General features: G+C 39.3%; 1 protein-coding gene across 4 annotated transcripts in view; it reads left to right on the top strand.

The window, feature by feature from the left end:
• Nucleotides 1–12706, top strand: part of CASP8AP2 (caspase 8 associated protein 2) — a 142780-nt gene extending 130074 nt beyond the window's left edge. For 3 of the 4 annotated variants that reach the window (XM_060205486.1, XM_060205484.1, XM_060205485.1), the window contains exons 9-11: nt 1614–1713; nt 9088–9140; nt 12130–12706. In XM_060205486.1, coding sequence (XP_060061469.1) covers nt 1614–1713; nt 9088–9140; nt 12130–12133 — 157 coding nt within the window. In that variant the 3' untranslated portion in view covers nt 12134–12706. Of the gene's footprint in view, nt 1–1613; nt 1714–9087; nt 9145–12129 lie in introns of those variants that run through there. The other variant, XM_007530628.3, reaches the window with a different exon arrangement.
• Nucleotides 12707–14888: the final 2182 nt, after the last annotated feature.

Genomic DNA, 14888 nt, shown 5'->3' with positions numbered 1-14888 from the left:
AGTGCACCCACCACCAAAAAAAATGTCTGTATCTCCAGTCTCCCACTTCCCAAAGATAACCACTATAGTTCTCACAAGTCTTAGAAACAGTTGGCTTGCTTCTGTTTTCTTTTTTTCCCCGTTCAAGTTCATGTGTATCAGTTCTCTAGATTTCACATGTAAATTAAACCATCTGGTAGTTGTCTTTCATCTCATTACTTATTCTCTAAACATAATCACCTCCAGTTTCATCCTTTTTGTCCCAGAGAACAGGCTATCATCTTTTTTGATTGCAGAGTAATATTCCATGGAGTACATATCCCATAATTTTTAAAAATATTTTTATTATATTGGATAGAGACAGAGAAATTGAGAGAAGAGGTGATAAGGCTGGAGAGAGAGAGACCAAGAGACTGAGAGACCAAGACCGAGAGAGACCGACTTGTAGCCCTGCTTCACCACTTGTGAAGCTGTAGGTGAGGACTTACAGCTTCACAAGGACCCTGTAGGTGGGGACCAGGGTCATGAACCTGGGTCCTTATACACTGTGATGTGTGCGCTTAATCACCCCCGTGTGGCTCCCTACTGTAACTTCTTTATCCAATCATCTGTAATGGGCATTTAGGCTGCTTCCAGTCTTTGGGTATTGTGAATAAAGTCCTAGAGATTATTGCTTTCTGGTTTTTTTGTTTGTTTGCTTTTTCAAGTAGATTGTACATATGAGTGACAAAGTGGGTGAAATCAGCGGGTGATTGATTATGCTTAGCAAAATAAGTGAAGAGATGAAAGACAACTGGTTTTATTCAGAGAGAGAGAGAGGGAGGGAGAGAATATTGGGGCTGAGGGATGTTTTCTTTCTCCCTTCCTTCCTTCCTTCCTTCCTTCCTTCCTTCCTTCCTTCCTCCCTCCCTCCCTCCCTCCCTTTCTTTCTTTCTTTGCCATCAGGGTTATTGCTGGGGCTCGGTGCCTGCACAACGAATCCACTGCTCCTGGAGGCCTCTCCCCTCCCCACCCTTGTTGCCCTTGTTCATCGTTGCTGTTTTTAGAGGGGTGTTTTCTGCCAGAGCACTACTCAGCTCTGGCTTATGGTGATACAGGAGATTGAACCTGGGATCTCAGAGCTTCAGGTGTGAAAGTCTTTTTGCGTAACCATTATACTATTTTCCGTACCTTTAATTTCTAAAAATCTGGTTTTGTCTTTAGAAACATAAACTCATGTACTTGTTTTAGAAAGTTTGGGAGATACATATAAACTCCAAGATTAAAAAATCATCTAGATCTGACAAAATATCTCACATGAGTAGTGCATCTGTTTTGCTGTGTGCATGGCTCAGGTTTGAACCCAGTACTCACATTAGAGATGGCTTTGGGGCTGTGGTCTTCCTGCCTGCCTCTCCGTGTCTATCTGGAAAAAATTGGCTCAGAGCATTGAAGTCCCACTAATGACCAAAAAAATCGCCTATAACCTTACTTTACAGAGACAGCCATTTTATGTTTTGGTATGTATGAACTTTTTCTTTCTTTTCTGTAGGTTTTAGTGAAAAAAATGTCACTTTGGTGGACAACAAAATATTGGAGTTTCTGTTACCTCTGTTCTAATCTATAGTAGTTAAATTACATTTTTCTCCCTTCAGGAATGATGACCGAGAAATTTTATTGGAGTGTCAGAAGAGAGGACCATCATTGAAAACATTTTCTTATTTAGCTGCCAAGTTGAATAAAAATCCAAATCAGGTAACTATCTACAAATTTTTTTAAAATTTATTTCTTTATTGGGGAATTAATGTTTTACATTCAACAGTAAATACAATAGTTTGTACATGCATAACATTCCCCAGTTTCCCATTTAACAATACAACCCCCACTATGTCATTTATCATCCTTCATGGACCTGTATTCTCCCAACCCACCCACCCCAGAGTCTTTTGCTTTGTGCAATACGCCAATTCCATTTCAGGTTCTACTTGTGTTTTCTTTTCTGGTCTTGTTTTTCAACTTCTGCCTGAGAGTGAGATCATCCCATATTCATCCTTCTGTTTCTGACTTATTTCACTCAACATGATTTTTTCAAGGTCCATCCAAGATCGGCTGAAAACAGTGAGGTCACCATTTTTTACAGCTGAGTAGTATTCCATTGTGTATATAGACCACAACCTGATCAGCCACTCATCTGTTGTTGGACACCTGGGTTGCTTCCAGCTTTTGGCTATTACAAATTGTGCTGCCAAGAACATATGTGTACACAGATCTTTTTGGATGGATGTGTTGGGTTCCTTAGGATATATCCCCAGGAGAGGAATTGCAGGGTCATAGGGTAGGTCCATTTCTAGCCTTCTGAGAGTTCTCCAGACTGTTCTCCACAGAGGTTGGACCAATTGACATTCCCACCAGCAGTGCAGGAGGGTTCCTTTGATCCCACACCCTCTCCAGCATTTGCTGCTGTTACCTTTTCTGATGTATGACATTATCACAGGAGTGAAGTGGTATCTCATTGTTGTCTTGATATGCATTTCTCTGACAATCAAGAGACTTGGAGCGTTTTTTCATGTGTTTCTCAGCCTTTTGGATCTCTTCTGTGGTGACTATTCTGTCCAAGTCCTCCCCCCATTTTTGGATGGGGTTATTTGTTGTCTTGTTCTTGAGTCTGGCAAGCTCTTTATATATGTTGGTTATTAAACTCTTATCTGATGTATGGCATGTAAAGATCTTCTCCCATTCTGTGAGGGGTCTCTTGGTTTGGGTAGTGGTTTCTTTTGCTGTGAAGAAGCTTTTTAATTTGATGTAGTCCCATAGGTTTATACTTGCCTTAGTCTTCTTTGTAATTGGATTTCATTGAAGATGTCTTTAAAATTTATGCGGAAAAGAGTTCTGCCAATATTTTCCTCTAAGTATTTGATAGTTTGTGGTCTAACATCCAAGTCCTTGATCCACTTGGAATTTACTTTTGTATTTGGTGAAATACAGTGGTTCAGTTTCATTCTTCTGCATGTTTCAACCCATTGTTTCCAACACCATTTGTTGAAGAGACTCTGCTTTCCCCATGGAATAGTCTGGGCCCCTTTGTCAAAGATTAGATGTCCATAGGTGTGGGGCCTCATTTCTGGGCTCTCAATTCTATTCCACTGGTCAGTGTGTCTATTCATGTTCCAGTACCAAGCAGTTTTGATGACAATGGCCCTATAATACAGTTTGAGATCTGGGAGTGTGATGCCTCCAGTTCTGTTCTTTTTTCTCAAGATTGTTTTGGCAGTTCTAGGTCTTTTCTGGTTCCAGATTTGTAGCATTTTTTCTATTCTCTTAAAAAATGTGCTTGGGATCTTGATGGGGATAGCATTAAATTTGTAGATGGCTCTGGGTAATATATTCATTTTGATGATGTTAATTCTTCCAACCCATGAACGTGGAATATCTTTCCACTTCTTTGTGTCTTTTTCAGTTTCTTTGAGTAGTGACTCATAATTTTCAGTATACAAGTCTTTCACTTCTTTGGTTAGGTTTACTCCTAGATATTTTATTGTTTTTGTTGCTATAGTAAAAGGAATTGATTTCTGGATTTCAATTTCTTCTATCTTAGTGTTTGCATAGAGGAATGCCACTGACTTTTGAATGTTAATTTTGTAGCCTGACACATTACTGTATTGCCTGATGATTTCCAAAAGCTTCTTGCTGGAGTCCTTAGGTTTTTCCATGTATACTATCATGTCATCTGCAAATAAGGAGAGTTTGACTTCTTCTCTTCCAATCTGTATGCCTTTAATTCCTTGCTCCTGCCTGATTGCTATGGCAGGAACTTCCAACACTATGTTGAATAGTAATGGTGATAGTGGGCAGCCCTGTCTAGTACCTGATCTGAGGGGAAATGCTTCCAGTTTTTCACCATTGAGTATGATGTTGGCTGTAGGTTTGCTATATATAGACTCCACTATCTTCAGGAATTTTCCATCTATTTCCTTTTTTTGTAGTGTTTTGATCATAAAGGGATGTTGTATTTGTCAAAGGCTTTCTCTGCATCTATTGATATGACCATGTGTTTTTTGGTCTTGCTTTTGTTGATGTGGTGGATCACATTGATTGATTTACGTATATTAAACCAACCTAGCATGCCTCGGATAAACCCCACTTGGTCATGATGAACAATCTTTTTGATATACTGCAGTATCCGGTTGGCTAGAATTTTGTTCAATATTTTCGCATCTATGTTCAACAGAGATATTGGTCTGTAGTTTTCTTTTTTTGGTTGTGTCCCTGTCTGCTTTTGGTATCAGGGTGATGTTGGCTTCATAGAAGCTGGCAGGGAGTATTCCAGTGTCTTCAATCTTCTGGAAGACTTTTAAAAGTAGAGGTATTAGTTCTTCTTGGAAGGTTTTGTAGAATTCATTTGTAAAACCATCTGGTCCAGGACTTTTATTTTTGGGGAGATTTTTGATAACTGTTTCAATTTCATTAGATGTGATGGGCCTGTTCATGTTATCCACTTCCTCTTTACTTAGTTTTGGAAATTGGTCCATTTCTAGGAAATCGTCCATTTCTTCCAGGTTCTCTAGCTTGGTGGCATAGTTGTTCATAGAAGCCTCGCATGATATGTTTAATTTCTGCAGTGTCTGTTGTGGTATCTCCTCTTTCATTTACTATCCGATTGACTTGAGTCTTCTCTCTTTTTTGTTTTGTGAGTCTGGCTAAAGGTTTGTCGATTTTGTTTACTCTTTCGAAGAACCAACATTTACTTTCGTTGATCTTTTGTATGGTTTTCCTATTCTCAATGTTATTTATTTCTGCCCTAACTTTAGTGATTTCTGTCCTTCTGGTTGCTTTAGGATTCCTTTGTTGTTCTTCTTCTAGGTCTTTAAGATGTGCAATCAGGCTGTTTATTTGTGCTTTTTCTTGTTTCCTAATGTGTGCTTGTATAGCTATGAACTTCCCTCTTAGGACTGCTTTAGCTGTGTCAAAAATATTTTGATAGCTTGTGTCTTCATTTTCATTGAACTCTCGAAACATTTTGATTTCTTCCTTGATTTCCTCTTTGACCCAGAAGTTGTTAAGAAGTCTACTGTTGAGCTTCCACATTTTGAGACTTTTACTAATCTTTTGTTGAGTGTTAAGTGTTAGTTTAATTCCACTGTGGTCTGAGAAGATGCTTGGGATGATTTCAGTGCTCTTGAATTGACTGATGCTGTCTTTGTGGCCTAAGATATGGTTTATCCTTGAGAATGACCCATGTGGATTTGAGTAAAATGTGTATTCCAGTTTCTTGGGATGAATGACTCTGAAAATGTCCAGTAGTTCTAGTTTATCTATCTCTTCATTTAGCTCCCTTATGTCTTTACTGATTTTCTTACTGGATGATCTGTCAAGTTGAGATAGTGGGGTGTTGAAGTCCCCTACTTTGATTGTGTTACTGTTAATATATTGCTGTAGCTCTTTCAGTAGAAGTTTGATGTATTTAGATGGCTTCTCATTGGGTGCATAGATGTTAATAATTGTTAAGTCCTCTTGATTGACTGATCCTCTGAGCATTAATTAGTGTCCATTCCTATCTTTTTTAATTTTATCTATTTTAAAGTCTATCATGTCAGATATGAGAATAGCTGTTCCTGCCCTTTTTTGAGGGCCACTGGCTTGTATGATAGTTTTCCATCCTTTCACTTTAAGTCTGTGTTTGTCTTGTTGAGTTAGGTGAGTTTCCTGTAGACAGCATATTGTTGGGTTGTGTTTTCTGATCCATCTTCCTACTCTGTGTCTTTTAATAGGTGAATTCAGGCCATTGACATTTATTGATATCAAAGATTGAACATATTTTAACGCCATTCTTGTAGAGTTTTAGAGTGTTTTGATATATGTCCTATTTGTGGTGGTCTGGTTGTTTATAGGAGACCTTTCAGAACTTCTTTCAGGGCAGGCTTGGTGATGGTTGATTCCTTCAACTGTTGCTTGTCTGAGAAGGTTTTGATGCCTCCATCTAGTCTGAATGACAGTCTAGCAGGATATAGTATTCTTGGCTGAAAGCCTTTCTTATTGAGCACTCGATAGATATCTTGCCATTCTCTTCTGGCCTGTAGTGTTTGTATGGAGAAGTCTGCTGCTAATCTTACGGGTTTTCCTTTGTAGGTGACTCTTTGTTTTTCTCTTGCAGCCTTAAGGATCCTTTCTTTATCCTTATTCCTTTCCATTCTAAGTATGATATGTCTTGGTGTCTTTAGGTCTGGGTTAATTCTGTTTGGGACCCTAGGGCTTCTTGAATCTTTATGTCTTTGATGTTTTCTAGACTAGAGAAGTTTTCAGCTACTATGGCCTGGAGAATGCTTTCTTCCTCTCTTTCTCTTTCTTCCTCTGGTAAGCCAATAATGCGTATATTGTTTCTTTTGAGTCATCCCATAGGAATCTGTTGTTGTTTTCAGCATCTTTTAATCTCTTTTTGAGATATCTTACTTCTTTTTTAGTTGTCTCTAATTCATCCTCAATCTTGCTAATTCTGTCTTCAGCCTCATAGATTCTATTCTCTCTGCCCTCTACTGTTTTCTGGAGTTCATCTATTTTGTTGCCCTGCTCTGATACTGTTTTAGCTTGTTCAGCTAGTTGCCTTCTTAGCTCAGCGATTTCAGCTTTCAGCTCTCTAATAACCATGAGATAATTAGAATTTTCTTCCATATTCTCATTTGTTGTTCCTGCATTTCTGATTACAATTTTTTCAAATTCTTTACTCACTCCTGTTATTATTTCCTTAGCTAATGTTTGGATTTTGAACTCGTTGTTTTGTGCTTCACCCTCTGGAGGACTTTTAGCTGGACTCTTGTCCTGGTTTGAGTCTCCAATATTTTTTCTTGTTGTTTTAACCATTTTATATATTATGTTATGAGTTCCCTTTATCAGTACTTTTCAAATTATTGATCACTATTGCCTGGATTGACTTGTGTCTAAGTAAGTTAATTAAAGGGTTCACAGTGGTGGAAGTTAACAGTTTTTTCAATCCCTGAGTTGGAGTTCAGTGATTTAAAAGCCTCTTTCTTTTTCTTCCCTGTAGGCTATGGGAGCCTGAGGGCTTTTAAACTATCAATAGGCTTCTTAGCTTAATCACTGACTCCTGACCAAGAGATAAAGCAGGGTGTGGCAGAGATAATCCAGTGGTTATGCAAAGAGACTTTCACAGCCCCTCAGCTATGCCACCGAGGTATAGGTCTTCTCCTGAGTTTCCCGGTTAGATCTCTGTCCCCTGGTGTCCCTCCCTGTCACTGCTCCAGATTCTGAGGGTAGTAGCAATGGAGACTCAGAGTTGCACTTGGTGAGTCTCTGGGGAGTCCTTTCCTCCCTTAAGCTGTCCCCTTGTTGGTGGAGCAGATTGGAGGTGGTGTCTCAACTGATAAAGTGCTGAACCGTTAGCAGTCACTTAATCTCTCCTTAGGCTCTTCTCTCCTCTCTGTCACCAGCCACATGTGTTTGTACTCACGGGTGATTTACTGGGTTCCTGTGGTCATTCTAGTCCCGTCTTGTTTCGGTCCTGGGTGGTCTCCTTTGGTATTCCTAGTTGATCCGGGAGAGGAGAGAAATCAATCTGCTACTCATAGCTCCGCCTCCAGAAGTCGAATCCTACAATTCTTTTTTAAACTTTTTTTCAATATTTATTTTCCCTTTTGTTGCCCCCTCCCTTTTTGTACTGTTGTTGTAGTTGTTATTGCTTTCGTTGTTATTAGATAGGACAGAAAGAAATGGAGAGAGGAGGGGAAGACAGAGGGGGAGAGAAAGATAGACACCTGCAGACCTGCTTCACCGCCCGTTAAGTGACGCCCTTGCAGGTGAGGAGCCAGGAACTTGAACCAGGATCCATAGCTGGTCCTTGTGCTTTGCGCTACATGCACTTAACCCCCCAACTCCCATATCTACAATTCTATTGTTTCACAGATGTTACTACTCTAAATAGGTTTAATTTTTAGCCTATACTTCCTATACATGTTGGAGAGACAGCTGACTGAATTGCAACCTTACCATGCAAAGCCTAGATTTAAGTCCTGGCACCACATGTGAGATGTTGTAGCACTGGGAGAAACTTCAGTGCTGCAGTGTCTCTTCTTGCCTCTCTGTCTCTATCTCAGTTTCTCTTATCTGAATGAAAAAGCTGCCCAGGAGCAGTGTACAAGGTCTTACCACCTTCCCACCCCATCCACACAAAAGATAAGGGACCTTTGTGCCTTGCTCTGTGACTTGCTATTTGGGAGGCTCTGGATTTGAGTCCCACACCATGGGGGTGCCACAGATGGTAGAGAAGTACTGAGCCCCCATCACTCTCTGTCTCTCCAGCTCTAAATTTTTTTTTTAAATGAGGGGGTTGGGTGGTAGTGCAGCGGATTAAGTGCATGGACTGGTGTAAGGATCTCGGTTTGAGCCCCTGGCTCCCCACTTGCAGGTGTCTTGCAAGGTGGTGAACCTTGTCTGTAGGTGTCTGTCTTTCTCTCCCCTCTCTGCCATCCTCGCCTCTCTCTGTCCTATCTAACAACGATGACAATAATAATACAACAACAATAAAACAAAGGCAACAAAAGGGAAAAACAAATAAAATAAATTTTAAAAAAATTGGGCCTGGGAAGCTACTTAGTTGTGCCCTGCATATGCAGGGCCTTAAGTTCATTCCTTGCTGCAATAGGGAGGGAGGAATTTATTAGTTAACTTCTTTAAAATGTAATTTATGTAGAACTATTAAATGTTAAAAACTTGGTTACTATAGAAGTTTGGAGTGATTATAGACTTTTTCTCTATTGCCATTTCCATTAAATTTCCACTAAATATAGCATATAGGTTTTTGGAAATTACAGCATCCAGAAAAGTAAAGTATAATGAAAGCAGACCCTTGAATAAAATTTAGTTCAGCAGCAGTGGGATTGTTATGTTCTTATTGATGTTATAGCTAAATTTCACTGAGTAAAACATGTTATTGGAAGCCTACTAAACTTGAACTAGCAGATTATTTTTAGTATGAAGATGTTTGATTTTTGTAGACATCACTCTAGTTTTTATTATTGAAGGTAATTTTCTGTCTATATGTTTTCTAAAAAAATTTTCACCAATGGTAAAATATTTTACTGTGATATTTATAGTGGACATTTACTCTTAATTTTTCAGGTCTCAGAACGGTTTCAGCAGCTAAAGAAGCTCTTTGAAAAGTCAAACTGCAGGTAGTTGACAGTTATTACTGCATTAGTAAAGACTGAATGTTTGGCATTGTCACTGTGCAGCTAGTGGACTGTTAGTAACCATATGAGTAATGTGTGAAAGGCATCCAATTGGATTCCTGCTTCAGTCACAGATTGTGGCTTGTTCTGATACCTAGAGTCACCTCCATGGACATGCTCAGAGTGATGCCTGCTGTAGTTCAGATTAGAGTGGCATCACTCCTCATCCTTCTAGTAGTTGCTGAGGCGGTTCAGGTGGGAGAAATCCATCTGACGATTAACAAAACATTTTTCTATAGATTAAAACAAACAAAAATAATTATGGAATAGTACTACTATGTTTCACAGTCAGTCTCTGCAGTTTAGTGTTTTCCACATTTTTGTTTAGGAATGCCAAAATATAAAACATATACTCATAAATCTCAGGTCACTTGTCATCTGAATAAATATGACTTACCATGCTATTTTTTTTCATTTTATTTGCGATTAATATTAGGTTACAAGATTATAAGATTACAGTGTATAGTTCTACATCACACCCATCACTAAAGTTCCCTCCCACCTCCCAAAGATAACCACCATAGTTCTCATAAGTCTTGGAAACAGTTTGCTTGCTTCTTTTTTTTTTCCTTCTTCTTTCAAGTTCATGTGTATTAGTTCTCTAGATTCCACATGTAAATGAAACTATCTGGTAGTTGTCTTTCATCTCTTTATTTCTCTACATGCTAAATAATTAATAATGTTCATAGACTTGTTTCCTTAGGTCATTCTTGCACAGGTTAACTTTATTAGCTGGTTTCTTTACCTGCTAAGACCTAAGCTAATCACTTAGATATTTGGCATTTTTAGGCAGGGAAAACTTAAATCAGTTGAAAACTGTCATTTTTCAATTGATTTGTAGTCATAAGCATTTGAATGGGAAACAGCCAATTTTAAATTAGATTTGAATTAAATAAAATCTTATTAGAAACCAAATTTCAACATAAATTTAAGTGTAATAAAAGTTTCTGAGTATTTTTGAATTACAAAAGTTTCTAGATCCTTTGTAAGCTGTTTTTTTTTTTTTTTAAAGACCATATATTATGGCACACCCTAAGCACACCTATTACTAAACACAAGAACCTGGGTTCATGCCTCAGCTCCCCACTTGTAGAAGGTCCACTTCACGAGTAGTGAAGCAGATCTGCAAGTGTCTATCTCTCCCTTTGTCTTCCTGTCCTCTCTCAATTTCTTTCTGTCCTCTCCAGTAAAAATTACAAAGAAAAAGAAAATGGCTGCCAGGAGCAGTGGATTTATAGTGCCAGCCATAACTGAGCTCTAGCTATAACCCTGGTGGCAATAAAAATAGAATTAAAAAGGGGAGTCGGGCGGTAGCACAGCAGGTTAAGCACACATGGCACAAAGTTCAAGGACCAGCGTAAGGATCCTGATTCGAGGCCCTGGCTCCTTACCTGCAGGGGAGTCACTTCACAGGTGGTGAAGCAGGTCTGCAGGTGTCTATCTTTCTTTCCCCCTCTGTCTTCCCCATCTCTCTCCATTTCTCTCTGTCCTATTAAAAAAATTAAATAAAAAAAGAATTGGTAGTTTGCTGTCAAGTTAAAAAAATTCTATTTATGTAATTCAAAATGTAAGCTTGAGCTATAGGGAATTTGAAGAGAAAGTATATTCTAAAGAACCTTTAAAAATCATGTATGACAAAAATGAGCTGGCTAATTTTCAGATTCACTGTGCTTTAAATTTTTGCTGCTTTTAAGAAATCAAACTAGAGGGAGTCGGGCGGTAGCGCAGCGGGTTAAGCACACGTGGTACAAAGCGCAAGGACTGGCATAAGGATCCTGGTTTGAGCCCTCAGCTCCCCACCTGTAGGGGAGTCGCTTCACAGGTGGTGAAGCAGGTCTGCAGGTGTCTATCTTTCTCTCCCCCTCTGTCTTTCCCTCCTCTCTCGATTTCTCTCTGTCCTATTCAACAACAATGACACCAATCATAACAACAACAATAAAACAACAAGAACAACAAAAGGGAATAAATAATAAATATTAAAAAATATTTTAAAAATTCTTAAAATCAAACTAGATATTTTTTCTGTTCTACCTGTTATTTAAAATATGACTTCTCTTGTGAAAATACTGTATATTTGTGAAATAATTTGTATCTGAAGATGATGCCTATTAGTTTGTTATTTCCAAACTCCATAACAAACTTAAGATTTTGTATTAAGTTTGAGATTTTATTTGCTTTCATGATAGAATAATGAGTTATGAATTCTTAGCTTATCTCTTATTTTTATTCCCCTCCAATTGCTATAGTCTTATAACATGCTTGTCAAGATCAGAAAATGAGAAAGTTACCAGATTTATGTTGTAAAAAGGTCTGCTCTTTATAGCAATGTTTTCAAAGTAGAGCTCCATTAAAAGAATGTCTTGGGTTAAGCGCACATGGCACAAAGTGCAAGCTCAAGGACTATAAGGATCCCAGTTCAAGCCCCCAGCTCCCCACCTGCAGGGGAGTTGCTTCACAAGCAGTGAAGCAGGTCTGCAGGTGTCTGTCTTTCTCTCCCCCTCTCTGTCTTCCCCTCCTCTCTCCACTTCTCACTGTCCTATCCAACAACGACAACAATAAGAATAACTACAACAGGGGCCAGGTGGTGGCACACCTGGTTGAGCACACATGCTACAATGCGCAAGGACCCAGGTTTGAGTCCCTGGTCCCCACCTGCAGGGGTACAGCTTCATGAGTGATGAAGCAGTGCTGCAGGTGTGTCTCTGTCTCTCTTCTTCTCTATCCCCCACTTCCCTCTTGATTTCTGGCTGTCTCTATCCAATAAATAAATAAAGATAATAATAAAAAGAGAATAACTACAACAATAAAACAACAAGGGTAACAAAAGGAAATAAATAAATAAATACTAAAAAATTAAAAAAGAACATATTGTAAATAAAAAAACAAAAACAAAAAAATAGAATCATAACCTCATTGTTTTCTTGCATTACAGATGAGTTGCTGAATTCCTTGGAGTCTTAACTGATAATGTATACCACAAAGAAGCTTGAACTTCCTCGTGTTTTAAATGGGGAAACAGCAGTTTTATGACATTTGATTACCACATAACAGTCTACATTAATTGCTGATTCTTTAATCTCAAGTCAGCATGTCCTGCAAATAAGTGTGATTTGCTTACCTGTTTTGGTCAAGATGTTTATTTTTAAGCAGAATAGAACTTGTAAAGGTAAAAATAACAAAGATACAGTGTTGAAACCTTAGTTTTGATATTTAAAGATGTTCTTCCCTAATTTTATAAAAATAGTTTTGTAGCATTTACAGTTTAACAATTACATAGTTCATTTTCATCCATTTTTCTTTGCATTTCTAACTGCCTCCCATTTTGATAAATTGTAAGTAATTTAAATAGTATTTTGTAGATATGTATTATTATAATGTGAAATATCTTGTGTATATGTACACACATAGATGGCTTTGCCTACAGAATTTTTTAACCTGTATAAAACTTTTTGTATAAAATTTGTTTTCAGTACCAGTAATTATAATAAAACATGTAAAGTTCTGTTATATTTTGATTAGAATCTTTTTATTTGCATCAGTATTTATTTCATCATTTTAATTGAAGGGCTAATGGTTCACAGTTGTTGACAAGTGGGTCAGCTCACTATAAGAGGTCTCTGCAGAACACTCTTACCCCCAGCTTAGGTCCTTTCCACTATCCAGCATCAGGACCCCGATGCACTCTCTATTCCCTCCCTCCTCACTTACAGTGTTTTTAGATAAAAATTAAGAGAAGAATACATACAAAGCTAGGGGCCGGGTGGTGGCGCACCTGGTTGAGTACACATTACAATGCACAAGGACCCAGGTTCAAGGTCCCAGCCCCCACCTTCAGGAAGAAAGCTTCATGAGTGGTGAAGCAGTGCTGCAGGTGTTTGTCTCTCTCCCTCTCTATACCCTCCTTCCTCTCAGTTTATGGCTATCGCTATCAAATAAGTAAAGCTAATTTAAAAATAAAGAGAAATGGTCACTGGGAATGGTAGCATCATATAGGCAGGGGGCCCCAGAGATAACCCTGGTGGCAATAACTTTTAGGGACCTTGGGAGGCTATTTGGAAGTTGGGGCAAAGCTGGCTGGACATCTATAAGTAGGTTCATGAGAGTAGGTGCTTGTACAAGGACTCAGACCTCTGCTTTTGGTGTCCTCAGAGATAAAATCAGGGTTCCACTAAAGCCCTGATTTGAGGACAATAGTTTCATTGTTTATTCACTCCTCCCCCTCCAGAGTCAGAATTGATGGGTTACAATCTAGATCACATGGGGCACCTTTTTTTTTCTGCCAAGGGTCATTTGGGGCATGTACAGTAACATAATTCACAGGCCATACAAAACTGTCAGCTTAAAAATTAGCACTTAGGGGAGTCAGGCGTTAGCACAGTGGGTTAAGCGCACATGGGTGAAGTGCAAGGACTGACTTAAGGATCCAGGTTCGAGCCCCAGCTCCCCATTTGCAGGGGAGTCACTTCGCAGGCGGTGAAGCAGGTTTGCAGGTGTCTATTTTTCTCTCCTCCTCTCTTTCTTGCCCTCTTCTTTCCATTTTTCTCTGTCCTATCTAACAACAATGACGTCAATAACAATAATAATTGTAACAACAAAAATAAAAAACAAGGGCAACAAAAGGGAAACTAAATAAAAAAATTAGCACTTAGGGCCTGGGGGGGCCAGTGCACTGGGATAAGCGCACATAGTACAAGGCACAAGGACCCTGGTTCCAGTCCCCAGCACCCCACCCTCGGGTGTAGCTTGGAAAGTGGTGAAGCAGGTCTGCAGGTGTCTTATCTTCCCTACTCGATATCTACCTCTCCTCTCTCAATTTCTGTTCTATCCAACAACAGCAGCAATAGCAACAACAATGGAAAAAATGGCCGCCAGGATTCATAATGCAGGCACCAAACCCCAACAATTATCCTGGAGGGAAAAAAAAATAGCACTTAATATTGCTATGAGAAAAGCTCCTAGAGTTTTTGAATTTTGAGTCCCACCTGCCTTGTCAGCACCAGGCCAAATGGCTTTCCATATGGGAATACCTGCAGGGGGAGAATTCATAAGTGATGGAGTGGTGCTATAGTGTCTTTCCTTCCTCTATTTCTAAAAGGCAGGAAGCAAACTAGGTGTGGTGGAGTTGTGCAGGTACTGAGTACTAAGCCTGGTGACAAGAAAACGAAAAAGGGGAGGCAGCTCAATGGTAGAGAAGCACTGGGTTTGATTTCCAGAACGATATAGTAGAGTAGTATCTAGGATACACACACACACACACACACACACACACACACACACACACACACGTTGCTCCTTCCTGATTGATCTTAGTGGTTTCTCTGTCAGAGCCGCTACTGATTTAGCAAGATGTTTTCAGGAAATATTAAAAGTTGGGCAACCTGGGGGGTTGGCAGATAGCATAGACATGTACACAGACAGGGCTGGGGGGGGGGAGTTAGTTCAGCAAGGCAAACTAGGTAAACGCATCTAGAAAATAAAGACAACAGTGGTCCAGGAGGTGGTGCAGTGGATAAAGCATTGCACTCAAGCATGAGGTACTGAGTGTGATCCCTGGAAGCACAGGTACCAGTATAATGTCTGGTTATTCTCTTTCTTATTAATAGATAAAGTCTTTTAAAAAGTGATTAAAAGGGAGCCAGGCTGTAGCACAGCGGGTTAAGCACACATGGTGCAAAGCGCAAGGACCGGAGT

Source organism: Erinaceus europaeus, chromosome 13, assembly GCF_950295315.1.
Source record: "Erinaceus europaeus chromosome 13, mEriEur2.1, whole genome shotgun sequence".
In the NCBI taxonomy this organism is placed as follows: Eukaryota; Metazoa; Chordata; class Mammalia; order Eulipotyphla; family Erinaceidae; genus Erinaceus; species Erinaceus europaeus.
This window is presented reverse-complemented; position numbering and strand designations above follow the sequence as displayed.